General features: G+C 42.7%; 1 protein-coding gene across 1 annotated transcript in view; it reads left to right on the plus strand.

Annotated features, from left to right (window-relative positions):
• Positions 1-27,700, plus strand: part of LOC108603535 (dynein heavy chain 10, axonemal) — a 28,463-nt gene continuing 763 nt past the window's right edge. Inside the window, exons 1-39 of the mRNA XM_017992434.1 lie at positions 1-99; positions 160-350; positions 403-997; positions 1,053-1,359; positions 1,415-1,813; positions 1,864-2,755; positions 2,807-2,968; positions 3,028-3,222; positions 3,280-3,571; positions 3,673-3,831; positions 5,202-5,354; positions 5,796-6,014; positions 6,074-6,208; positions 7,177-7,598; positions 8,020-8,215; positions 8,963-9,196; positions 9,581-9,686; positions 11,008-11,128; positions 11,425-12,169; positions 12,221-12,748; positions 13,359-13,517; positions 13,974-14,084; positions 15,068-15,901; positions 15,978-16,070; positions 16,132-16,292; positions 16,373-16,697; positions 17,871-18,059; positions 18,116-18,778; positions 18,843-18,985; positions 19,812-20,176; positions 20,233-22,538; positions 22,981-23,052; positions 23,721-24,189; positions 24,250-24,392; positions 24,633-24,963; positions 25,021-25,152; positions 26,844-27,055; positions 27,349-27,489; positions 27,589-27,693. Of these exons, the coding sequence (XP_017847923.1) occupies positions 187-350; positions 403-997; positions 1,053-1,359; positions 1,415-1,813; positions 1,864-2,755; positions 2,807-2,968; positions 3,028-3,222; positions 3,280-3,571; positions 3,673-3,831; positions 5,202-5,354; positions 5,796-6,014; positions 6,074-6,208; positions 7,177-7,598; positions 8,020-8,215; positions 8,963-9,196; positions 9,581-9,686; positions 11,008-11,128; positions 11,425-12,169; positions 12,221-12,748; positions 13,359-13,517; positions 13,974-14,084; positions 15,068-15,901; positions 15,978-16,070; positions 16,132-16,292; positions 16,373-16,697; positions 17,871-18,059; positions 18,116-18,778; positions 18,843-18,985; positions 19,812-20,176; positions 20,233-22,538; positions 22,981-23,052; positions 23,721-24,189; positions 24,250-24,392; positions 24,633-24,963; positions 25,021-25,152; positions 26,844-27,055; positions 27,349-27,489; positions 27,589-27,693 (12,978 nt within the window). The 5' untranslated portion in view covers positions 1-99; positions 160-186. The remainder of the gene's footprint in view (positions 100-159; positions 351-402; positions 998-1,052; positions 1,360-1,414; positions 1,814-1,863; positions 2,756-2,806; positions 2,969-3,027; positions 3,223-3,279; positions 3,572-3,672; positions 3,832-5,201; positions 5,355-5,795; positions 6,015-6,073; positions 6,209-7,176; positions 7,599-8,019; positions 8,216-8,962; positions 9,197-9,580; positions 9,687-11,007; positions 11,129-11,424; positions 12,170-12,220; positions 12,749-13,358; positions 13,518-13,973; positions 14,085-15,067; positions 15,902-15,977; positions 16,071-16,131; positions 16,293-16,372; positions 16,698-17,870; positions 18,060-18,115; positions 18,779-18,842; positions 18,986-19,811; positions 20,177-20,232; positions 22,539-22,980; positions 23,053-23,720; positions 24,190-24,249; positions 24,393-24,632; positions 24,964-25,020; positions 25,153-26,843; positions 27,056-27,348; positions 27,490-27,588; positions 27,694-27,700) is intronic.

Consider the following 27,700-nt stretch of genomic DNA (forward strand, 5'->3'; position numbering starts at 1 on the left):
CTCAAAGATTGGCAAAGTGTGCATAAGAAAACCGAAGAGCGCTTCAAATTGGCTAAAGATAATTCTGATTATCTAGGCACTATAACAGATTACTTGGAGGTGATTCTTACGTGTTAAGCTATGTGTTATTTTTAATAATTTTGCTGTGTTTGCTTATAGAAAATACGCAACTATGATAGCTTCAAGATGACGGTGCTGCAAATACCCAATGTTATGGTTGGGCTGCGTCATATATGGACCATGTCCAGCTACTATTGCCGCGATGCTGAAATGCAAGTGCTGCTTTGTGAAATTTCCAATGTCTTTGTGCAGAAAGTTAAGAACATCATCAATTTTGATAATATATTTCGGTAAGTTAAGGTATTATTCATAAATTAAATGTTACTCATGCATTTTCTTTAGTTACTCAGCCACTTATACCTATGAAACTGCTACAAACTGCGCCAATTTGCTGCGCTGCTGGAAACAAGCTTATAAGACCAGCCGCCAGCATATAGAAGAATCTGGTGCTGGCTCGCGTTGGGAATTTGATCGCGTGGCGCTGTTCAATGAGGTCAATCATATACATCGCGTAGCTGGCGATATTGCTTATGTTGGACGCGTGTTTATACAATATGAGAATCTATTTGGACGCAATCTCAAAGCGCTTATAACCGATCCAGCTATTGTGGACAATTTAATGCGTAAAATTTATCGTTTGCTGGATGATCTCATACGCACTGTGGACTACGATATGTTTATGCCTAGCAATTGGGAAAACTGGGAGTATTCGCTGGAGCAGTTCAATAAGCGTCTAGAAAATTTGGAGCTAGAAGCAAAGACTGTAATAGATCAAAGCATTAACTCGCTGCTCTCCGCAGAAAAAGGACTTAAGCTAGTTATTAATGCTAGTCAAATAGATACGCGCAAAATGCTGCAGGATTTTGTTTCCACCAAGCATGAAAATCTGCTGAGATTTTTTGTTACCGAAATTAATAATGTGGAAGCTGTTTTTACGGTAATAGCAGTTAAATCAGTTACTTTTATAAATGTTATAATTTTTGTATTTACAGCGCTTTAAAAAAACGCCACCCATGCCCAAGCTGCAGCCTGCAAAGATAAGCGCTGTTTGTTGGGCGCGCTTGCTGGGCAGAAAGCTGAAAAACTCGGTTATGGCTTTTAAAAAAGTTGAAGATGATCCTGCTTTAAAAAATAGTTTTCTTAAACGCAGCGCTTTTAAACAATATTTCGAATTGATGACTGTATTCTTTCAGTTTGAAAAGATACTATTCGAAAAATATATGCAGAACTCAACGTTTATTGTTAATCATACCAATCGCGCTAACATACTTAGCATAGAAATCTGTGATGCTGCCATAAGTAAGTTGATTGTCAAAGCTCTCTTGAATAATTAAAACGATTAAAACTCTTATAGTCAGCTATATATCGGAGTCAACGCAAACATTGAAGTCGCAACGCAAAAGCTCACTTAATGTTACCAGCTCGAATTATGGCACTGGCCAAGTGCTAAGCCTTATGGACATGGAGTCTGAGGGCATGAGCATGAGCGGCATGAGCACATACAGCGTCTTTGAGAAGGAGGAGGACGAGGATGATTTGTCGCTGACAGCAGTCAGCGAGGCAACACAAATGAATTTTGTGTGCAAAGTCAATCGCTTTACAGTGTTAACTGCCATGATTATGTGGATGGTGGGCAAGACGCGTCATTCGAATGAGCAGCTACGCAATGCGCGCAATTTTCTTGCAAATATAAAGGAGAAGAAGGCTAAGGATATAACAGCACGCGATCGCGAGTGTGTGCAAGTTTGCGAGCGTAAGTAGCAATTTTAGTTAAAACTTATGTTACTCATATATTTACTTTAGTGCTCATACGCGCTGAATCGCAGCGCAATTTACCCATTTGGCGTGAACTTGTGGCTGACAAGGTGCTCATCGAATATGGCATGCAGTTTGTTGTGAATTTGGATCGCGAAGTATTCGATACCATGTTCGAGGGTCAGCTGTTTGAATATCTTGGCTTTAGTTTGCCCTCAGTGCTGCGCACTGCTATAATGAAAAAGGATTTGCTGTTTAAGGACTACGAAAAGCTGTCCGAGGTAATCAATCGCTACAACAATATCATTGGCAATCTGTCGCTATCCGAGGTTGTCTTTCTACGCGAACATATCTACGACACTGAGCTGTTTATACAAATGGGCGTAGGTCGCTATAGCTGGATATCGTTTAATATAAGCAAATTCTGCGATCAAATCAACTCGCAGCTGCGCAAGTTGACGTCGATAGTGTCGCAAATAAATTTTATACGCATGGATTTGCGCAGTCGCATTGATATGATCAAAGGCTACAATCTGTTTAATCTGGACGATGAAACGGAGGAGCAAAGCAAGGCTATGGTGCCAGTATCTTTCAGTAGATCGCGCAGCATAGCCGACAATGCGAGCATTTCGTCGCGCACTTTTAAATCCAGCACTGGGGAAAGTATCACCATAATGACAGCAGAGGACGAGCACGATGTGGAGAAGAAAGCGCAGGCTATAACTTGCGGCTCGGGCGTTTACGAATGTCAGGGCTACTTTGAAATGTTGGAGGCTTCACGCAATCGCAAAACGGCGCAAATGAAGCGACTTTACGATTCGCTGGGGCCAGTGCTTATCAAATTGGAAAGCTTAGTGCTGGGCACATTTAGCGGGCGTTCCGACAAAATGCGCAACTACTATGAATTCTGGGAGGAGGAGACCTACAAATGCATTTTAGAGTAAGCACGCATATAGCTTATGTCTATATATATTAAATATTTGCTTTACAGCATGACCTATCAGAATCTCAAGTGCTATGTTAGTCGTTTGCTATCGGAAAATCCCATGTTTGAAGTCAAAGCTGTGCTGCTTATGTCTGAAATTGTGCTGGAGCCCTCAGCTAATGAGCTGCAAAATATTATTATAACAGCAGCTAAGGATTATTTAACGCGGCAAGTATTTGTTTGTTATAACTTTGGCTACAATTTAATTTGTTTGATTTAATTTGCAGCATTAAAATATTTACGCGCTGGATGAGCGGCACTTGTCTCAACTGTCCGCTCATCGATGCTGGTGGCAATCAATGGAAATACAATTATACCTTCTATGAGGATATAGTGCAAATCAAATATATTATTGATATTGTTATACAAATACAAGAGCTGGCTGCCAAGATTGTTTCTGAAGCCAAAGGCTTTGTCGTGCAGTAAGTTTGTCAACACTTGTGCATAATTTTTTCGCTCAACTCTTTTACTCTGCACAGATTTCGCAAATACTTTAATCTGTGGGCCTATGAGAAGGACATGATATGCCAAAAGTTTGTCGAACGCCAAGTGACGCTCATCGAAATCGATGAGAAATTTACATTTTACTCGACCATTGTCGAGAACATGCGGCAAATGCGCAAGTATCACGACGTCAGATGTGTGCGCATAAATTTGACACCATTGCTGAATAGCATTACGCAACATGCACAGGAATGGTGTCGAATCCTGGGCGAGGAGCTGCTGCGCCATGTTAACGACAACACAAAGGCAATGCGTAACGAAATCAAAGTGAGTAACCACTTGATCAACAACAAAAACAATAACAATAAAAACAACTCAATCACACAACTCTCACTCTCTCTCTCTCTCTGTTTTAATCTGTGCTGCAGCTGCTTAGCTTGAATCTGAACAAAGCCACACGCGAGCTGGAGGACTTTAAGCTGGTGATGCAAACTATTGCAACAGTGCAGGCAACAACGCTAACAAATGAGCAAAAGATCCATGAGATGCAAGAGACATTCACAGTGCTAAGTGAGCATGAGATACCCGTAAGTGTGCAGAGCTTAATATAACAATTTTAGTTTAGTTTAGTTTTATAATTATTATCAACAGCCAATGCAAAACACTAAATGACAGATATATGCTTGAAATTCAATAATATATTCCTCTATTTTTAATGGTGCGATATTCTCTTATGAAAATCAAATTAGTTAAATAGCAGCAGATTCCATATTTTTATATTCATTCACATTCAATATCCAACGAACTTACATAAGCAAAGCGCAAATAAAGAGAAATCAGCTACATATTAAATCTATAAATTTAAAATCAAATCTAAATCAATTTTCAATAAAACCCTTACAGATAATAGGTTCAATTTATAATTTAATGCTCATTAACATAATTATTGTAAATACAAATATTGGAATATCGAATTAGTTAAAGGAAATTGCCATTTAAATGCACATGCTATATTTTTAAATTGGTTCTAATTGAATTTCCAATGTACATAACTTAAAGGGAAGTCAAAATTAATCGAAAGCAGCTACGTATTAAATTTGTAAAATTGAAATCAAATCATTGAACATCAAGAGAGTTTAACAGCAATTCTTTTAGTATTTATTTCTATTATAAAGTTAACACTGTGCTGTGTTCTATGTGCTTTGTTAAATCGTTTGATATTCCAGCGAGTTCCTTAAGTTCATTGCTCGCTGTATTTGTGTATGCAAATGAGCGTTTTTTTTTTTTGCAATTTTGTTTCTTGTTGCCACCCACCGCACCCACAATGTTTACATATGCATATTTTACTGTACACTGAGCGTCATTTGAAAATGGTTTTTACGTATTTTGGCGCACACACACAATCAGTAAAGCGTTACATAAAGTCAGTGGCCAACGAGCCTCGGATTTTATACTGTCAATCCACTAGCCAACAGTTTATATGTGCATGTGCATGTGTGTGTCTGTGTGTGTGCGCAGCATTTTTCGGTTTGCGTTCATTTATTGATGGCATTTCGTTGTGGTAACGGCGCTTAGCTCTGGCCAGACAAAACGGAATTAACTTGCATTTTATATAAATTAATGAATGAATGCACAGACACACACACACACACACAAATGCATATATGCATGCATGCCGGCCACATGAAAATTTATGCAACGCCAACCAATTGCGGCGGCCCTGAAAGCTATGCTACATTTTTTTCATAGCGCTTTTTTTTGTTACGCTTTTGTGCATGCATATGTCTGTGTGTGTGTGTGTGTGTAGCGAAAACAGCGGCAGCTCGTTAGTAAAATCCGGCACTATTCATGATTATTATTTGCACTCAGCTATAATTGAAGGACATTGCTTAATTTGCTGTTACATAGGTGCGTTTACATTTCAATTTCTCTGTACGCATTTCTTTCTTTTTCGCAGTTTAACTACGAGGACATGCTGATAGCACATCACTTGGAGAAGCGTTGGAAGCGTCTCTTTCTATCAGCGCTATATCGGTCGGAGAAGCTGCAGCCAATTAAGCAAAAATTTGCCGAAATGACTTCCGGCGAAATCGACGTATTTTGCGATGATGTAAGTTGACAGCCAGCAACCAAATGAAAGGCAACATCTTTGTGCTGTGGGCACAAGGCATAGAGTGAGCGGTGGGTTGGGCTGGGTTGTGTTGAAGGGTAGGCGATTTTGCTGTTGTGGGACTCTGCATTTCCGCCATTTTGCGTTTTCTGCAATTCTGTTTTGTTTCCCTCTATTATTATTTCCTTTCAATGGCATTTTAATTGGATTTTTCCGCGCGCTCAACCATTATTGTCAATTGTTAGCGGGCAAGGCAATAGCAGCGCGCGCCGTCAGCGTAAAATGAATTAACTTGAAGTGTTTATTATTTGAATTAAGGCAGGAAGCAGAGAGTGGGTGGGCTCTGAGGCCCCCAACCAGAGCAAGAGCCAGCGCAAAGCGCAACAATCAAATGCTGCACTAACTTTGCTTTTCTCTCTCTCACTCTCGCACGTTACGCAGCTGGACGAGTTCATTAAGGACTGGGACGAGAACGGACCAGGCTCTGTGGGCGCTGAGCTAGAGCGCGGCATACGCCTGATGGATCCTTATGGCCAAAAGTTGGGCGAGCGTGAGCTGCGACGCCAGGAGCTGGCCAATGCGGAGCGTCTATTCGATATGCCCATGGTGGACTATCACGAATTTGCGCGCGTGCAAACGGAGTACGAGGGACTGCAGCAGGTGAAAAACTTATAACAAATACAATAATTAAACTATTTACCTAAGCAGTTAACTTGCAGATCTTCAAGCTTTATCGCTCGCAAAAGAATGGACGCGAAATCTGGGGCAAGACGCTGTGGGTGGACCTGGACCCCAATGTATTAACCGAGGGTGTGGAAAGCTATTTGAAAGAATTTCGCAAGTTGCCAAAGCAGGCAAGTTGATGCGTTAAAAACTTGCACTAATTGGCAAAGTTTTTTCGGGGGAGCCTTACAAAAAACAATAACAGCGGGCGGTACGGGGTGGGGGCATAAAAATGGTTGTATGTAGTAAATTTATGCTGCATAAGGTTAAGGCCAAGTTGCCAGTTCGTTGTAAAATTTTTGCACCTAAACTGATTATGACAAATTGATTTATTTAGTTGACTAACAAGTTACAAAAAACTTTGCGCTGCGTACAAATGAAGTGAGCTGCAGCTGCTGCTGGTTTGGCTTATCTGCCGCTTGCATAGATTTGAGCCAGGCAAACACACACACACACACATAAATGCATTACTTTATCGTTAACATAAATAGTGTTGTCAGGCGGCCCGAGGCTGACGCTAAAATTAGAATATAATCAGTTGGAATGCAAACATTTTAATGAAATTTTTATCAGCGCATAACATTTTGGCAGGCACAGCACAAAGCGTGTCATAAATATGTGCCGTTTGCATAATCAGCGCACATGTGTGTCTATGTGTGTGTGTGTGTGTGCCAAAAATGCAAATATTGAAAATAATTAAAATGCCAGCGGGGTGCCGATTGAGCAACAGACTGATGTTGCCATACAGCAATTTGTTGACAAGCTTGCCTGCCGAGCCGAACGAGCGCCGCTCTATTTAATTCATGCTCGATACAGCGTTGCGCCTGTCTGCCATGCATATTGCATGTATACGTGTGTGTGTGTGTGTGTGTGTGTTCTAAGGGCTGCACACATGGGGGGTATGCAAACAAACTGCGCTTTTTGAACAGCAGCTGCGGCTGTTGCTGTCGACCAAAAACTCACCGCAGTACGCAGCCTTTTGTCATAATTCAATGCAGCGAGCGGGCCGCCGCCGCCGTTACCACACTATTGTTTCAACTGATTTGACGTCGCTAACTAACCGTTTACATCCATTTATCGCCCCTGACGCTGACCACAGGTACGCACACAGCCCGTGGGGCAGCAGCTGGAGATTCACATGAAGCAGTTCAAGGCCACAGTGCCGCTGATGGTGAGCCTCAAAAACGAGGCACTGCGCGAACGCCATTGGCGACAGCTGATGGAGAAGACGGGTCAGTTCTTCGACATGTCGCCAGCACGTTTCACCCTGGAGAATATGTTTGGCATGCAGCTGCATAAATATCAAGAGATAGCCGAGCAGATATTAACCAATGCCATCAAGGAGTTGCAAATTGAGCGTGGCGTGCAGGCTGTAATTGAAACCTGGGCGACCATGAGCTTCAAGGTGCTGAAGCATCACAAGGGCATGGAGGATCGTGGCTGGATATTGGGGCCAGTGGATGAAATTATGCAAGTACTGGAGGACAATGCAATGAATCTGCAGTCCATGGGCGCGAGTCAGTAAGTAACAAAAGTATTTTATTTATTTGCATATTTTGAAGTTCATTTTATATTTGCAAGAACAAATTTAAAAACGATTTATATCCCAAATTTAAATATTTTTAATCTTTTAACTTGTCTTTAGCTATAGTTGTCTATAGCTGAAAGATTTTAGACAACTCGGCTCTAGTGCTAAAGCATTAGCATGGTCATGTAGCCTATTTATGTATCTCTCTGATTTTGACTTTGTTTTATCTTTAACCAGTGATACTTTTATAACATTAACTCTAGTACAACTGCAGAATTTATTAACATGATTAATTATAATACAAAATTAGTATATAATAAGTAAAAGAAGCGAGTGCTAGCCAACGAATCTAACCTCTTTATGTATAAAGCTAAACTTTAATGCATTATTTTAATTAACTTATGTTCTTCACAGATTCATTGGTCCCTTTCTGGAAACTGTAAACAAATGGGAGCGTCTGTTGGCGCTTGTATCGGAGATCATAGACGAGTGGCTGGTGGTGCAGCGCAAGTGGCTTTATCTGGAGGGCATATTCATTGGCGGCGATATACGCACACAGCTGCCGGAGGAGGCGCGTAAATTTGATGACATTGATAAGTCCTATAGGCGTGTAAGTATTGACAGTTTGCTCAACAGTAGGCAAAAATATATATATTTGTATACTCCACACAGTCAATTTATTTGAGTTGATTTAATGTGCGCCGACAATATGGCGACGCCTTACTTAACGGTAAACATAATACGCATGCAAACGACCACTTTGCGTATACGTAATTGTGTTGGCGAACAAACAAACCCAGGCGCACTACTTACAAACACACAGACAAGCACAGGCGTAACATATACATCATATATTACACATACGCACAGTTGGGCACAGTGTTTACCAAAGCCAAACGCTTTCACCTTCAGCAATGTATGTTTGTATTTGTGTCTGTGTGTGTGTGTGTGTGTGTTTATATGCTGGTGCTTAACTTCACTTAACCTTGCTCGCCATTTGGCTCGTTTGCTTGCTTTACGTTTCATTTGCAACACTTGCTCGAAATATTTGATGCCATTTATGAAATGATTTATTATTTTGATTTGCTCTCGACACATGTATTATGCTTATACACTGCCACAAAAGGCTGCCAGACATTGTTGCTGCAACTCAAAAAGTCAAACTTTAATTGTGGCTAAGCAACACTTGTAGATTTAACAATATATATATAATAATTGCATGCCAAGCTTAAATTAGTGCATGTCAAATTCAATATGCCAAGCTATTTATTAGAATGTTTTGTTGCTATTGCTACTGCTGCAGTCATTGGCTGCTACTAATAATTTACTGCCTTCGTTTCCCTCTAACCACTTGCAGATCATGGTCGATTGTGCCAAAAATCCGTTAGTGGCGCCATTTTGTTCAGTGCCCGGACGTTTATTGGATATACAAAGTCTGGGAGTTGGCTTGGAAAATTGTCAGAAGTCGTTAAACGAATATTTGGACTCGAAACGTCGCATTTTTCCGCGTTTCTATTTCATATCCACAGATGAGCTGCTCTCAATTTTGGGCAGCAGTGAGCCATCTGCAGTGCAGAACCACATCATTAAGGTGGGTACGACACACGAACGGATGTATGTGTGTGTGTGGGTGTGACAACAACAGATTTGGCAAAACTGTTACCAACATTATTTTTATGTATGACTGGGCTGTGAGCATAAGTGTGAGTGTGAGTGTGAGTGTGAATGTGTGAGCGAGTGAGTGGGCAAAAAAAAATGGAGAGTTGGGTCGAAAATCTTGCCATAAAAGTTAATGTCACTGTTTATGCGCTCTGGCCAATGTCCAGGGCGGAAATTACAGCATTTTCTGCAACACATGCACTCTCGACTACGAACACTTGAACGTACTAGTAAATTTTTATGAATTTATTTGTGCTTGTAAATAACAAAATATATTATATTATTCTCAATTGCACACATACGCACACACACACAGATGTACGACAATATCAAGTCGCTGCGCCTAGTGAAGGAGGGAAATCTGACACTGGTTACCGCCATGATATCCAGTGAGGGAGAGGTCATGGAGTTTCGCTATCCACGTAAGTACCCCCCCACACCTCGAGCTTCAATCAGCAGCGGCAGAGCCAAACGCACTGATTGCCAATTTTAAAATTGAACTTTTTTATGGCACTGCCTTGTCTGTCTCTTCATCCGTCTGTCTCTCTGTCTGTCTGTCTGGCTGGCTGGGCGAGCTGGCCAATTTCTTTTAATTAATTTGTAGCCAGTCGGTGCTGGCAGTTGCCAGTTTGCCCCGCTGGAGATGATTGCGCATTCTGTTCCTGTTCTACTTATTGTATTATTATTATTGTGCCTTTGTTGTTGTCACTGCTGCCTTCCTTCTCCTCTCTGGTTACTGTATCCAGTTGTTGTTGCTGTTGTTGTAATTTGGGTACTTTCGAGTTTTATTGTTTTTGTATACACTTATTGATATTGGCGACTGGGGTTTATTTATGTGGTTATTGGCTTTACTTTTTATTTTTATTACCATACACTGGCAGCCGCGGGTATAACGCCAATACATAAGAGCAAGTGCAGCAGACAGTGGCATGAAGTTTATATGCTTAACAGTCGGAGCTGAGTTTGTTTACAGTTTGGAGCTGTAGGGCATGCTGAAAATTTAGAATTAATCAGCAGTAGCATCAACTGGAATTTACTTGAAGGGAATATAAATTTTAAATATTTTTGCTGGAGTTCAAAGGTGGAAACCTTTTGTATATATATTGTAGTTAAATCCAGCTAGAGTATCTGCTATGCAGTCTGCAAAATTAATCAGCAATTGAATAATATTGATTACTCTTATTCATTTAGTATATTTATTTATTTTTAATTGTAGCCTAGAATTAAATTCTATGGTACAATTGGTATAGCCAGAGCAACAAATGCGTTCAGGGTGATTTTTTTGTTATTCTAATTTCTTATTTTTAATTTGTTTGCTAATTTCATAAAGACTCTTATGTTGTTTGGGTTCACCTCTTATTGAATAAGAGAATACAAATTTGAAATATTCTTTGCTTTTATTCCACCTTTAATATAAATACTTAACTCCACGCTAAAGTATCTGCTCTGCCGACTGCAACCTTGTTATTCTTCAACTTATTGAAGAAGACTATAAATTTAAAAAAAATCTCTCCTTTTCCACCTTTTGTATTAAATACAATGATTATGATGATTAAATACTAAAGTATATACTCGTTTGTCTGTTAACTTATTGAGAGAGAATATAAATTTGAAAGTCTCTATCTATGCACCTTTGATATAAATACATAACTTCAGAGTATCCACTCTTTTGTCTGCCAGCTTGTTAACTTATTGACATGCAACATTTTTATTTTGATTTTCTTTTTCCTTGCTGCTGGACAGAGCGCGCGCAAGGACGTGTGGAGCATTGGATGAACGATGTATTGGATGAAATGCGTCGCTCGAATCGCTACATAACAAAGACGTGCATCTACGACTTTGGCACTGATCTGGTAATTGCAAGGTAAGTGAAAAACATAAAAACAAGCACACACACACACACACACATAATATGTGTGCGCTGAAAAAAATCAAAGCCACAATCGTTTGGTTGCTGTCGCTGACTTTTTATGGCCTGCGATTTACATTGAACGCCTGCGCTGGCTGCTGCCTCGCAACCTCGCTGGGCTGTATAATTCAGCAATTTCTTGCGATTTATTATTTTATTTGTTTGTAAGCCCTCGGTCTGGTCATGTCTGCGCAATATTTATGGCCAATTGTATTAAATTGACAGTCATTGGCCACTTTCGATTTCCACAGGCCAGAGTGGTTAATGAACTACCAAGGCGGCGTAGGCCTGGGCGCCAGTCAAGTTTGGTGGACGGCCGAGGTAGAGGAAGCATTCGATCAGGCACAAAATCATGGCAATATGCGTGCCATGAAGGATTTTCTGCACAAGAGTAACTATCAAATTGAGGAGCTTGTGTTGACAGTGCGTTCGAATTTGTCACGCAATGATCGTTTAAAGTTTAAGGCAATGTGCACAATCGATGTGCATGCTAGAGATATTATCGATAACTTTGTGCGCGATAATATTCTGGATGCTGGCGAGTTTAGCTGGGAGAGTCAGCTGCGCTTCTACTGGGTCAAGTTCTATGATAATTTGCATGTGCTGCAGTGTTCGGGCAGCTTTGACTATGGCTATGAGTATATGGGACTGAATGGACGTTTGGTTATAACGCCGCTAACCGATCGCATATACTTGACTATAACACAAGCGCTGCTAATGAATTTAGGCGGCGCTCCTGCGGGTCCAGCAGGCACAGGCAAAACGGAGACAGTTAAGGACTTGGCCAAGGCAATGGGTTTGCTTTGTGTTGTCACCAATTGCGGCGAGGGCATGGACTACAGAGCTGTGGGCACCATCCTGTCTGGTTTGGTGCAGTGCGGCGCTTGGGGCTGCTTTGATGAATTCAATCGCATTGATATATCCGTGCTTAGTGTTATCTCCACACAGCTGCAGACAATACGCAATGGACTCATACGCAAGCTGGAACGCTTTGTCGTAAGTCTGACAACATATTTATTTTTCTATATTTAATTTTATACTACGCAGTTTGAAGGCGTTGAAATTAAGCTGGATCCCAAGTGCGGAGTGTTTGTTACTATGAATCCTGGTTATGCAGGCCGCACTGAGCTGCCCGAATCGGTCAAGGCGCTGTTTCGTCCAGTTACTTGCATTAAGCCCGATCTGGAGCTCATTTGCTTAATTTCGCTGTTCTCTGATGGTTTCCTCACAGCCAAAGTGTTGGCCAAAAAGATGACTGTGTTGTATTCGCTTGCACAGGAGCAGCTATCCAAGCAATGCCATTACGATTGGGGCTTGCGCTCCTTGAACTCAGTGCTACGCATGGCGGGCGTAATGAAGCGTCAATCGGAGGATCTGCCTGAAGCTGTTGTGCTGATGCGTGTGCTGCGTGACATGAACTTTCCCAAATTTGTGTTTGAGGATGTGCCGCTTTTCCTGGGGCTCATTAAGGATCTGTTTCCAGGCATTGATTGTCCACGCATTGGCTATCCGGATTTTAATGCAGCTGTGCGTCATGTGCTTGTCAACGATGGCTACATACTGCTGGCCGATCAGGTGGGTGTCTGCTTGAACTCAAATACTGCAGCGTCAGCAGTGGAGCTGACAGGCAAAAAGTAGCTAAAAGTACCTATGACTATGCCGGCTGTGCTGTGTCCTGTTGGGCATTGGTAATGGCTGCTGCTCCGCTGTCAACGTTGACACTTTGACACTTTCTAAATTGCGCTTTGACGCATAATCGCAAATGGCGGAAATGTTACAAAGCATTTTGCAGCAACAGCAACAACAAGCAGCGCAAAAGTAAAAGCAACAAGGACAACAGGAAGTCAGTCTCTCACCCCCGCTAGCAACTAATTTCAACTTTTCTGCTGCTGCTGCTGCTGCTCCTGCTACTATTTGCTCTTATACAATTTCGTCTCTCGCCCATGACAATCTTGCAACTATTTTTGCCATTTTCATCAAACAAAACGTTGCACAAATGGCACAAACTGTCACACACACAATGTCAACTCTTGGCCCCAACTGATGTCCTGATCCCTGCCCCCGAGCTGACTGCCAGGCAACATCATTTATGACAACGAAATCCCTACAACGGCAACGCCTTCACCTTTACCTTTTTTCTCATCTCCCTCACTCTCTCTTTCTTTCTTTCTCGCCCCGCACACAGGAAGACAAAGTGGTGCAAATGTACGAAACCATGATGACCCGACACTCGACCATGATTGTGGGCCCAACAGGTGGCGGCAAAACTGTCGTCATAAATGCTCTGGTCAAAGCGCAAATCCACATGGGCCTGCCCACCAAGTGCATTGTGCTTAACCCCAAGGTAAGTGCCACCAACTAGCTCTCATCTACTAGAGCAGCAGATTGCTTGAGTCAAAGTAAACAGCGCGTTGTATACTCTACACTTGGCTATAGTTTATTTTATTTATTTGCCAACTTTAAGATTTATTACAGCTCGAATTAACTTTTAATTGCTAAGATTTGTGCCAACCAAAGTTAGTGTATAATATAAATTGCTTCATGCCGAGCCATGCAAGTTACCTTTTTGTTCATTTCTCTGCTGCTTTCTTTGTATGTCAAGTTCGCCCATTATGAGCGACATTGTTGTAGTTGTTGCTGCTCTCCTTTATTGTTAGTTTAAAGCAGTAATGAATTTCAATGCAATCGTCGGCACTCGCAAGCAATTAGCAGTATTTACAACAATTTTATTTGCTATCAAATTCCCTTTTGGGTTTCAATTGCGCACATCGATTGACAATATTTCAATTTACACACACAGGCTTGCTCGGTTATTGAGCTATACGGATTTTTGGATATGGAGACACGAGACTGGATCGATGGATTATTTTCAAATATATTCCGTGAAATGAATAAACCAATAGAGCGTGAGGTAAGTGAAACCAAGCAACCGACTTAAGTTACACTTGGCAAAAACAATAAGCTTAATATTAATATGCGTTAGATAGTTAAATTAAATTTACTTTTGATTAATATTTTTATAGATAGATGAGACACTTAAGGTGCAAAGCAAATTTAATTTAGTGGCTATTTGAATTAATTTATGCATTTAATATTAAAATAAGTTAGATAGATTTTAGTTAGCAAAGCACAATAATAAATTAATATTTTGTAAATATATTTTAAGTATTATTTTATAATAATTAAAATACTCTGCAGTGCTAATTAAGTTTCATTTAATATATTTCTAGTTAGCTTACTTTTAGTTTACTTTATATTTAGTAAAATATTTGCAACTATACATTTCACTTAAATTGTTGAAATGTATGCACTTTTTTCCCAAGTGCATTAGTGTGTGTGTGGGTGTGTGTGTGTGTATAGTGCAGAAGCTGAAGCTGTCACTGTGTGCTATCAAATCGTTAGACAGGTTGTAGGTCACATGTCGCGCAACTGCTGCCGCAATAGTAATCCCATTTGAATTGAAGCGCAACAGCAGCTAATCTCCACACACACACACGCATGCATATGCACTCTAATACACACACACACACATACACACTTGCGCGCCAAAATGGCTCAATGTTAGCTTGGCATACGCTTGGCTCTGTTGAAGGGACAGCAAAGTTGCGGTTGCAACTCCGGACTGAGAGCGCGCCCCGAGTGTGAGAAATTGAAGTGCGTTTGGGTGTGCATCATTCATGCGGAAATCGCGCCATTCGCTAATAAATCCCTTTGCACAAACTGCAGCCGCTCGCTCCACTCCACTCTCAACTCTGTAACTTGGCCATTATGCCTTGGCAGTCTTTGCTGGCAGCCCTGGAAGCCAGGCGGGCATTGCATAACACACTCAACGCTAATGCAATTCAACACCTAACTCAAATTTTCATGTGTGTGTGTGTGTGTTTGTGTTCGTAGGAGCGTCGCTATGCCTGCTTTGATGGCGACGTCGATGCACTCTGGATTGAGAACATGAACTCTGTTATGGATGACAACAAGCTGTTGACTTTGGCCAACGGCGAGCGCATACGGCTCGAGAATTATTGTGCGCTGCTCTTTGAGGTGGGCAATTTGAATTATGCCTCGCCCGCAACAGTCTCGCGTGCCGGCATGGTCTATGTGGATCCCAAGAATCTGCGCTACAGTCCGTTCTGGGAGCGTTGGGTGCTGACACGCCCGGAGGCGCAGCACGAGATGCTGAATGACTTTTTCGAAAAGATTATAACGCAGGCTATAGCATTCATACTGGAAGGTTTAGACGGCACTACGCAGGGCAATCCGCTGAAGTTGGTTATAATGCAAACGGATTTGAATATGGTGACGCAGTTTTGTAATCTCTACGATGCTATGCTGCCCACTTATGGACCAGCTGAGAATAAGAAGAGTGATGAGCCTGAGCTGAAAACCTATACTGTCGATAGCTTGGAGTGCTGCTTTTTGCAGGCAGTGTACGGCTCGCTGGGCGCTTGCTTGCTGGAAAAGCATCAGATTATATTCGATGAATTTATGAAGCGCATTGCAGGCTTTCCACTGGTGCAGGATACGGAAGCAAATCCAGCGCAGGGCGGGCAGTTTCCTCAAGGCAAGCCCACGTTGTATGATTACTACTGGGACATACCTGACAATTGCTGGAAGGCATGGGAGTGGGTGGTCAAGCCTTATGTGCACGATCCGGCTGTCAAATTTAGTGAGATTCTAGTGCCCACTGTGGATAATACGCGCACCAATCGACTGCTGGGACTTATGAGCGATGTAAGCTAAGCTGCTTTTAATTTCGAACTTTCGAGCAAACATTGATTTGTGGTTTACTTGCTCCTCTCTGTGGCAGATTAAACGACCTGTGCTGCTGGTTGGTGAGGCGGGCACATCAAAGACAGCGACCATCATGCAATATTTGCGCAATCTGAATCCGACAACCAATGTATGTAATTGAAAAAGAAAAAAAAAAAGAGTGAGGCTTTGATTACCCCCCCCATTTACAGATCATACTCAATATTAATTTTTCATCGAGAACTTCGTCATTGGATGTGCAACGCACGTTGGAGGCAGCTGTGGAGAAGCGCACCAAGGACACATACGGGCCACCAATGGGCAAGAAAATTGCCTGCTTTATTGATGACATGAACATGCCGCAGGTCGATGAGTGAGTATATTGCAGCAACAAACTGACAACTGATAGACACTGACGCACACACACACACATGCACACACATACGCTTGCAGCTATGGCACACAGCAGCCAATTGCATTGCTGAAGCTGTTCTTTGAGCGTGGCGGCATGTACGACCGTGACAAGGATCTCAACTGGAAAAAGTTTAAGGATATGACATTCTATGCTGCCATGGGCACAGCTGGCGGCGGTCGCAACGAGGTCGATCCACGCTTCATCAGCATGTTCTCCACCTACAACATTGTGTTCCCCAATGATGAATCGCTTATACAAATCTATTCGTCTATATTCAAAGGACATTTGGTATTTGTACAGTTCCAGCCACGTTTTCTACCAATTGCTGATATGATTGTGCAAATGACGCTCAAACTGTTTAAGGTGCGTATAAACTTTAAGCTCAAAAGTTAGTTTAGTTCACATTTTCAACTCACAGCTTACAGCTTATTTTGCTCTAATGTTTATATTTTATTTCTAACATTTTTAAATGTTGCCGGCTGTCAATATGCAAGCGCAAAAAATAGTAAAAATCTATAGCTTTAACAAAAACTCTCACAAATTTTATGAAATTCGATTTACATATGCAAATAACAGCAATTTTTCATAATCTGCTTGCCTGCCGCTCGTACCTCGCACTTCCATATACAATGGAAATTATTCAATGGTCTGTAATGCACTACGAAGCGAACAACCCCCTGCCCAACCCCTAGTCATCATGCTCTAGCTGCTCCATTGCTTTCTCGAGTGCCAGTGCCATTGCCATTGCTTTCTACTCTGCATGTTAGAGCTGCTGCTGCTGCTTGGCCTTTTACACAATGGTCAGCCGCTTCGACTGCTGCCTAGTTGACTGTGCTCTCTGTCTGTCGCTCTGTCGTTCGTTTGGTTTGCTATCTTAAGCAGCACATCTTGGTTGCAGCAAAAATTTGATTATGCTCAAGTATTGAGCTGTAGTCTGGTGCTCTTTTAGCAGGCGCTAGGCATTAGTTTATGGTGCTTTTAACAATTGTTGACACTAAAATATTATCGCATTTCATTGCGTGCAGATAAAAATGCATTTGTCGCCGCAATTGCCGCAAGCAGCAGGCGCCAAGGCACAAGCAGCTGCCGTCCCAGCACCCAAATCGAAAAGAAAATATGATTTACTTACACCTGGAGTGCGAGTGGAGCAAGCAGCAGGCAGCTCGGGTTCGTATGTCTTCTCTTTACACACTCGACGCGCCAGGCCAAAGATATTAATGTCCCACGAAATGGAATAAAATGAATTATTTGAATAGAATTGCCGTTACTCAGGACATGGGCTGCAACTCGATAATGGCTGTAAATTCAGCGTGCTCTCTATACCTCCACTTACAGTCCAAGTGTAGAGGCTGCTGCTTGACATTTTCCAATGCATATTGCTTGCAATCTACACACACACACACACACACACACATATATATGCTTGCTATTCTTGCTGTCTATGTGTGTGTGCTTGAACAAGATAAAATTGATTTGTAGCAACTTCTATGGCCTGCGCTGACTTTAATTACAATGCAACTGCTTTTTCTTTTATAGATGGTTATTGTAGATCTGCCGCCGACGCCTTCAAAGTTTCATTATATATTCAATCTGAAGGATCTGTCGCGCATATTTGCGGGCATGCTGCTAATACAGCCGCCAAGCTTTAAGAACTTGCGTGAATTTGTGCGCGTTTGGCGCAATGAGTTTACCCGCATTATATGCGATCGTCTTATATCGGATGTGGTAAGTTGTACTGCACTTGACTAAGCTCACACACATATCACATTTTTGCCTTACAGGACTTGAAGCTAGTGCGGCGTAACTTAGCTGACGAAGTAGCGCTACGTTTTCCACCTGAATTTGAAGAAGAAAACGGTTGGATAGACGAGGAAGCAGCAGCTGCTGAAGCACAAGGACGCTTGCTAATGGAAGCTTATGCAGATGACGCTGCCGCTGCTGCCGCCGAAGAAGAAGGCGAGGAGGAGGAGGAAGAAGCTGAGGAGGAAGGCCCACAGGTTGTCCTCTCGCTCAAGGACTATGTGCTACGCGATCCGCAGGTCTTTGGCGATTTTCGCAACTTTACCAACGAGTCTGAGCCACGTTTATACGAGGATTTGCTTGATTATAATGCAGTCTTTGCTTTGTTTACCGAAATACTCGATGAGTATTGTGAGCGTCGTCAGAAAATGACGCTAGTGCTGTTTGAGGATTGTCTGGAGCATTTGACGCGTGTGCATCGCACATTGCGCATGAATCGCGGTCATGTGCTGCTCATTGGCGTTGGCGGCTGTGGCAAGAAGTGTGTCACTCGCTTGGCTTCCTTTGCAGCCGAGTGTGAAGTCTTTGAAATTACCATATCACGTGGCTACAATGAAACCTCCTTCCGTGAGGATCTTAAAATCTTGTACACCATTGCGGGTGTCAAGCGCAAGAAGATTGTGTTTTTGTTTACTGCAGCGCAGGTGCGTTGCATTTATACATTTTTAATTGTTTATAAGCTTGAGCGCTAATATTTTTATTTTGCAGATAGCTGAGGAGGGCTTCTTGGAGCTGATCAATAATATTCTGACAGTGGGTCAAGTGCCAGCGCTGTTTGCAGATGAGGATAAGGATGGCATTGTTAATCAAGTGCGCAAGTTTGCTGAAGAGGAAGGACTATCAGCCTCAAAGTATGCTACAATTACACTTTACACTTATTTAGTTAGCAGACTCAGAGCTCTTTATATTGGCGTCATTGTGTTTAGCTCTTTGACAAACGATTTGTATTTTAAGCATTTGTAGCCAAAGTATGACTCAGAAGTAATTTATTCAATTGTTAGTAGACACATTTTATTTTACAGCCTCAGAGTTCAGAGTTTATATTGGCTTCATATTATTTAGTTCGTTAACAAACGATTTGTATTTTAAATAATTATAGACATATTTTATTAATTTGCTCTACAGTTTGACACATTAATATCATCAATGTACAATTAAATTATTATTTAAATGAGAGCATTTTAATATTAACTTCAACGCTGTGACAAACAACTTTGTTTATGTGGCGTGACTTTTTGCTAAGCCTAAGCCCACAATTGTAAGATGCACATTGAGTGCTCTCTCAGCAACAAAGCAGCGACACTCTCTTTCAGTCGCAGGAGCGCGCAGCTCAGAGCGATCAAACGCAAAGACACGAGCGCAGCTCTTCTCCCTTTAGTAGGCGAGTGGGCTGATTACAAAGCTCAGCACAAGAAATTGCTGTCACTCATGTTCTGTAAGAGGCTTGCGCGCTCACTTGCTATTATTAATCTGAGATCAAGTATACGAGCGAAGAGCTGTATAGCAAAAGCAGCTCTCACTTGCATCAGGGGTTAGGTTGCTAAGTCAGTTGAGCTTAGACTGTTGGCGACTAAACAAGCAGCAAACGATTACCGCGCGGAAATCTGTAAACAGCTCCTAAGCAAAATAACTGTGACTATTTGTTTAATTATATATTTTATTATAATTTCTTTACAGAGACTCTGTTTGGGCTTACTTCCTGCGCACCTGTGCTGAGAATCTGCATGTGGTGCTTTGCATGTCGCCCGCCGGCGATGCGCTGCGTAATCGTTGTCGCAGTTTTCCTGGACTCATTGGCAGCACCTACATTGATTGGGTGTTCCCGTGGCCCAAGCAGGCGCTTTATGCTGTAGGCAGACTATTCCTTACCGAACACCCACGCATTCCGCCGCCACATCGCGAGGCAATCATTGAGCATGTGGTGCATGTGCATACAACTATACAGGATTACTCCAAGGAGTATCAGGTGAAGCTGCGGCGCAGTAACTTTGTAACACCCAAGCATTATCTGGACTATATAAACATTTATCTAGGTTTGCTGGGTAAGTTTGCTGCGCGACTTAAGCTACGCTATTTATTATTTAACTGCTGCTTGCAGAGGAGAAATTCAAACTGATTACGATGCAACGCGAGCGCCTGGGTGAGGGCATAAAGAAAATTGAGGAAGCTTCAGTGCAAATCGACGAACTGCGTCTCATAGTCACAGAGCAAAAGAAGAATGTGGCGATTGCCTCAGAGGAATGCGAGGCTATGCTGGTGACCATTGAAGCCTCCACGCAAAAGGCCAACACTAAGAAAGCCGAAGCTTCTGAGAAATCCGTTGAGGTTGAAATAAAGGGCAAGCAGATTGCCATAGAAAAGGACGAGGCAGAGGAAATTCTAGCTGAGGCTATGCCGGCTTTAGAGGAAGCGCGACGCGCGCTGAGCGAGTTGGAAAAGGCGCAGATTACTGAGATTCGTTCCTTTGCCACGCCACCGCCGGCGGTGCAGGTTGTATGCGAATGTGTGGCCATCTTAAAAGGCATTAAGGAGATCAACTGGAAGAGCGCCAAGGGCATGATGAGCGATGTGAACTTCTTGAAGAGCTTAATGGAAATGAACACTGAGGCTCTAACGCAGCGTCAAATTACTGCGTGCCGCAATCACATGAAGACACAAAATCTGGATGATATGAGTAAAATCTCTATAGCTGGTGCAGGCTTGCTGAAGTTTGTTAAAGCCGTGCTGGGCTTCTTCGAGGTCTACAAGGAGGTGAAGCCCAAGAAGGAGCGCTTGGAGTACTTGGTGGAGGAGCAGGACATACAAATCAAACTGCTTAATCATTTGAATAATGAAATACAAAAACTGGAGGATAAACTGGATGCGCTGAATCAGAATTATGCCACATCCATGCGGCAAATGAAAGCGCTGACTGAAATGATGCAGCAGGCTGAGCGTCGGCTGATAGCGTCTGATAAGCTCATAAGCGGCTTGACTTCCGAGTTAATACGCTGGAGCAAGGAGATGGCCAGCCTGGGGCAGCAGCTGATTGACAGCGTGGGCTGTTCCCTTATAAGCGCCTCATTTTTGGCATACACGGGCGCGTTTACATGGGAGTTTCGCAAGACGATGGTGTTCGACGACTGGCTGGAGGATATTATAGAGCTGGGCATACCGGTTGCTATGCCCTTTAAGATTGACAGCTATCTGACCACCGATGTGGAGATATCGCTGTGGAGCAGCGAGGGCTTGCCACCCGATGAGCTGTCCATACAGAACGGCATACTAACAATGCGCGCCTCACGCTTTCCACTCTGCATAGATCCGCAGCTGCAGGCGCTGATGTGGATACGCAAAAAGGAATATCGCAATAATCTGAAGGTGCTGGCGTTCAGCGATGCGGACTTTCTCAAGCAACTGGAGATGGCTATAATGTATGGCCTGCCGGTGCTATTCGAGGATGTGGATGACTATATAGATCCGGTTATAGACGATATATTGCAAAAGAATGTGCGCACACAGGGCGGACGCAAATTTGTTATGCTGGGCGACAAGGAAGTGGACTGGGATCCCAAGTTTCGTTTGTATTTGACTACAAAGTTTGCTAATCCCAAATTTGATCCGGCTGTGTATGCCAAAGCTTTGGTTATAAACTATACAGTGACTCAAACTGGTCTGGAGGATCAGCTGCTAAGCGTTGTGGTTGGCACAGAGCGTCCTGATTTGGAGCAGCAGCGCGAATCGTTGATAGCGCAAACCAGCGAGAACAAGCAGCTGCTGCAGCAGCTTGAGGATTCACTGCTGCGTGAGCTGGCCACTTCGACAGGCAACATGCTGGACAACACTGAGCTAATCGAAACGCTGGAGAACACCAAGTCCAAGGCTGGGCTGGTTATGGAGCAGCTGAAGCTTGCAAGCGACACTGCTGCTGATATTGAAATTCTACGCAATGGCTATAGACCTGCTGCCAAGCGTGGCGCAGTGCTGTTCTTTGCGCTCGCCGACATGGCCACCGTCAATAGCATGTATCAATATGCGCTGGCCGCTTACCTGGATGTGTTTGTTTACTCGCTGCGCAAGGCTGTGCCGGATACGGTGCTGTCCAAGCGCTTGAATAATATTATCAAAACGTTAACCGAGAATGTTTACTCATACGGCTGCACGGGCATCTTTGAGCGCCACAAGCTGCTGTTCTCCTTCCAAATTGCCACCAAGCTGGCACAGCGTGATGGAATTTTATCGCAAGCGGAAATCGATTTCTTTATCAAAGGCAGCATAGCGTTGACCAAAAGCGAACGCACCAATCCCAGCAAGTGGTTGTCCGAGAAGAGCTGGGAGGATGTGCTTAAGCTGTCGCTAGACTTTCCCGATAGTTTTGGCTCGCTGCCTGATCATTTTGGTGTCAATCTAAACGAATGGAAGGAGGTGAGCTCATCATTTTTATAACTAAGTAAATCAGCCATGATTCGCTTTTATCTCGCTGTGCGCACATTAATGGTTGTTTGCTATTTATATATATTTTTTTTTCGCTTTATATATATTTGTGTCTCGATGTTTTTTTTGGAACGCCATCTTTGCCTGTCAACCGTCAACTTCAATGCTGTTATCAAACTGCTCTTACGCCATAAAATGCATAACAACAACAACAACAACAATAATAATGGTAACAACAACATGGACGACGACTACACAACTTGGCTTGGATGGACGCTGAAAACTGCTGCTTGACTGGCATGTGGCATTCACTGGCTTCCGCTTTTGCTGCTGCTGCTGCTCATTTTGTTTGCACTTATCGACGAATGCCCATGGTACCACCAATGGACGACGCAAACGAAACGAAACCCATTGGCTCATGTGGCTCTTGCAGTGGTTCGATTTGGAGAATCCCGAGGAGGTGGCATGTCCGGGTGGCTACAACATCAAATGCAATGCATTCCAGGCAAGTGTCCTTTCGCTCGCTCTCTCTCTCTCACTCTTCGCTCTGTGTACTTTCGTTTTGCATGCTTTCAACGTTCAAGTGGCGAACGCTGAGGCGAATCCTTGCCAGGAGTTGGCGTTGCTGTTGTCGTTGTCGTTGCCATTGCCATCGAGCGTTATTGGATTTCGTACTTTATGCTCGTTTCAAGTGGATTATTATGTACAAGCCACACACACACACAGAGACACACACACATACAGACGCTAGCGTCACAGTCAGTGGGCGTTTAGTTTTACTCGACTTTTGCTACGTCCTGCAACTTTGGCGCACATTTTCTGCTCAAGTTATTAGCAGCCTGTTTTTGTCAGCTAGCGTGCCACTGTCTATATATATATCTATGTGTGTGTGTGTGTGTGCGTGTGTTTGTGTGTGTGCATTACCATATTTTATCAATTTTCCAAGCCATTAGATGAGCGGCAATTTACGCCCGCAGTCGCACTTGAAACCAGCACAAGGCGAGCCCAATTTGCACTTGAGCTCTCCAAGCTGAAACTCAAACTAAACTACTACAGTTCCAGCAACTAAAAATAAACTACAGCCAACGACAGCAGCAACACACACAACCAAGTCCACCAAGTCTTGTCCTTTTTGCCTTCATAAATTTAAGCCATTTTTTATGCTCAACACAGAAACTGTTGTTCCTGCGCTGCTTCCGCGTGGATCGCATATTCCGCTGCATCAATCAATACATTGTGGACACCATGGATGAGTTCTTCATCATGCCGCCAGTTGTTAGCTTCTCAGCGGTTTACGAGCAAACCACTTGCAATATACCTGTTTGCTTTATACTCAGCGCTGGCTCGGATCCCACCAATGATCTCATAAAGTTAGCAGATGCTGTTATTGGCGGCATGGCTAACTTCTGTCACATCAGCTTGGGTCAGGGTCAGGAGAAGGCGGCTATGAATCTGCTGGACAATGCGCTGCGTCAGGGCATGTGGCTGATGCTGCAGAATGGACATTTGCTGGTGCGTTTTATACGCGAGCTGGAAAAGTTTCTGGACAAAGTGGAGAATCCGCATCCGGACTTTAGATTATGGATTACAACAGATCCAACACCTACTTTTCCCATAGGCATACTACAAAAGTCGCTTAAGGGTATGCGCTGCGTTTGTTTATTGTTTATTTGGCAATTAATTTGTTTACTTTGCTTTGCAGTGGTCACTGAGCCGCCCAATGGCTTAAAGCTGAATCTGCGCTCTACTTATTTCAAGGTGCGTCAAGATCGTCTGGAGGCCTGCACTCATCCCGCCTATCGTCCATTGATTTATGTGCTTGCCTTCTTTCATGCTGTGGTGCAAGTAAGTTCGAAACTCTCTGTACAGCTCCAACAATTTATTGCCTGCCATTGTGGCAGCTGTTGCAGCCAATGCACTTGCTTATTTATTAAAATTGTAGCTGCTGCTGCTGCTTTGTTAGAGCTGCAACTATTTGTTGAAAGCACTTTAGGCCACACACACATTGTTGCTGCCGAAAAGTTGCTGTTGCATTGTGAAACAAATTGTTATAGATAGTTGCAACAATTAATTTGTATTTTTAAGGAACGTCGCAAATACGACAAGCTGGGCTGGAACATTGCATACGATTTCAACGATACGGACTTTGAGGTGTGCTCCGAAATTCTGCGCAACTATTTGAGTCGCTATGCGGACGATAAAGTGCCCTGGAACAGCTTGAAGTATCTCATTGGCGAGGTCATGTACGGCGGGCGTGTTATTGATGACTTCGATCGTCGCATTACCAACTGCTATATGAACGAGTATATGGGTGACTTTTTGTTCGATGTGTTCCAAACATTCCATTTCTATGAGGATGAAAATGTCGACTATTGTCTGCCCGATAAGGAGACGGTGCTGAAAGAGGACTACATAGGTAAGTTGGGCGACGTTAATTGAAAGGCTATTTACATACGTAATGCATTGATAACAGCGCACATTGACAAACTGCCGCTGGTCAATAAGCCGGATGTATTTGGTTTGCATCCAAACGCGGAAATCGGTTATTACACAATGGCCGCGCGCAATATTTGGATCAGTCTGATTGAGTTGCAGCCACAAACTGGTAAGTGGCTCTGGCCTGGCCAAATGATATACTACAGCCAAAGCAGAGCTTATTAAACATAGCACACAGCTTAACTATAGCTACTAACTACGGAAACTACAGCTACATGCATTAGTTAGTCAGCGCGCTTATTATGAATTCAATTTATGCCTTATCAATAAATTTATGTTTGTCTCTTAAAGTGTTTGACAGTTCGGTTTACAAAACGTTCACGTTACTACTGCATAAATTGGTTTAATTTACATGCAATGCAACGTGTGCCAATTGTCAGCCGTTTATTACATTTTATCTTGTTGTTGATTTTCATTGCTGTTGCATTTTTGGCATGTTAAATTTTTAATTTAATTTAATTAATTAGTTGCGGTTTTGCAATTAACTTTATTGCATGCGCCATTACAATAGCCGAGCGTGCATTAAAAATTAAAATAGATGCACAACACACACACACACACATGCATCTATAGCATGCATATGCTGACAAAAACAAATATTCATTTAAACACCCGCTTGGCACCCGCAAATCGCAGCGAATCGAGTACAAACCACACACACACCACCGCACCGCACCACGCACCACTCGCCGCCAATGCGCGCATTCACAATTGCGCACAAACAAAAGCAACAAAAACTTGTGAAAACGTCACCAGAAAGTCGATAATTTTGCGTTACAAGCTTAAGCGTGTTAAAACCGCCATCAGTGCGCACTTTTCACCAAATTGCCTGATACACCCCCCCACCCAACCCCACACAAGTTGCATGACATACATACAAACAACTTCATATATAACACTCTTGTATATAAACCTTTTCATTCTGCACACCTACAAAAGTGACCAAGTGGACACCGAGCCTTGTCAAAGCCGGTAAAGTATAATAAGCAAACAGAACACGCCACGGCTCACGACTCTTGCAACTCTTGAATGAAAATAATAATAAAATTGACAGTAAAAAAAAAAAAAGAAATACAAACTGTTGATACTGACAAAACATTTACCGAGCACTGCTGAAAAATTCTTAAAAATTTCATTCAATTTCACATGAACAGCACAAATTAAATTTAAAGAACGACAGTTTCAAAAGATAAGACTGCAACGACTTGGGCTTAAGCTATAGCTAATGGGTTAAACTATTAGATTTCAACTAGTTAAAGTTTAAATAAAGTTGAAAGTGTGGGACGAATATATTTTTTTATTAATTTTTACAGATTGGGGAAATCTTTTTCATAGCAATGGGTCAAACTATTCGTAGCTTAGTGTTAGATTCATCTTTATCGATTTGAGTGTTCACTGTACATCAACAAATAGTTGCAAACACATTGTTAGCATTACTTTACCCAACTGCATATACCTTCTCTTGATTGCGTAGGGTGCCACTGTGATAATTTGCATATTCATGAGCTTTTACTATTTGCTAATTGACAATTTAAAAAACAGAAATAAACGTTGCATTTGTAACAGTACAATTAAAGTAAGATAAAAACGCAAATTAATAAAAATTGCTATTTACCAATAGCAAAAAATAAATAAAGCGAATGGCAGAAAGACAGATAAAATGCTTAAACGACACAGATAGAGACAAAGCGAAAGAGTGAGAGAGAGAGAGATAACCACGAAGCAGTGCATACATTACTGCGGTTTTCTCTGAACTCCGCTGTCAATCCTCGCACTAAAGCCTTTTATACTCGCCTTTAGGTGAAGGCACCGGCGGCATAAGCCGAGACGATTTCATAGACTCAGTGGCAGCTGGAATACTGAAAAAGCTGCCGCCGGCATTCGAAACGTGGCGCATACGCAAGCAAGTGCAGATGAGTCTGTCACCCACCGGTGTGGTGCTGCTGCAGGAGCTGGATCGTTTCAATTTGCTGGTGGTGCGCATTAAGAAGACACTGGAGCTGCTACGCAAGGTAAGTTTGCACACACATAAATCCTTCAGCTTTGCCATTGTGCATTGTGTTTATGCAATTGCCAAACTTGGCGTTCGACCAAAAGGCGAATGCGCTCCGCGCGTGGTAACCACACTAAGCAAATTTTGTTGTTTTGCTTGCCAAGAAAATAAAATGCAAATGAACTGCAAATGCTTGCCAGCGAGCAGCCAAAGCATTGGGATGTGTGTAGGTTGACGATGACATGTGTAGAGCAATGGCATGTTGACATTTCTTAATTTAATTGCATGCTCTGCTCTGCTCTCTGCTCGCAGGCCATAGCTGGTGAAATCGGCATGGACACTGTGCTGGACAACATTGCCAACTCGTTATTTAATGGCCTGCTGCCAGCCGTATGGAGCAAACTGGCGCCGGCCACATGCAAGCAGCTCGCCAGCTGGCTAGAACATTTGCAGGTAAGTCGGGGGCCAAGCTGTGTGCTCATTAATCAGCTTGGACTGAAACATCAGTCAAAGAGCGCTCTACTAATCGGCATACGCTTTTCATATATATAGAAACGCGCCACACAGTACAAGTACTGGTCGCTCTCGGGTGAGCCACTGGTCATGTGGTTGTCTGGACTGCATATACCGCAGAGCTATCTAACAGCGCTGGTGCAGGTGAGTG

The sequence above is a fragment of the Drosophila busckii genome, chromosome 3R (genome assembly GCF_011750605.1).
Source record: "Drosophila busckii strain San Diego stock center, stock number 13000-0081.31 chromosome 3R, ASM1175060v1, whole genome shotgun sequence".
In the NCBI taxonomy this organism is placed as follows: Eukaryota; Metazoa; Arthropoda; class Insecta; order Diptera; family Drosophilidae; genus Drosophila; species Drosophila busckii.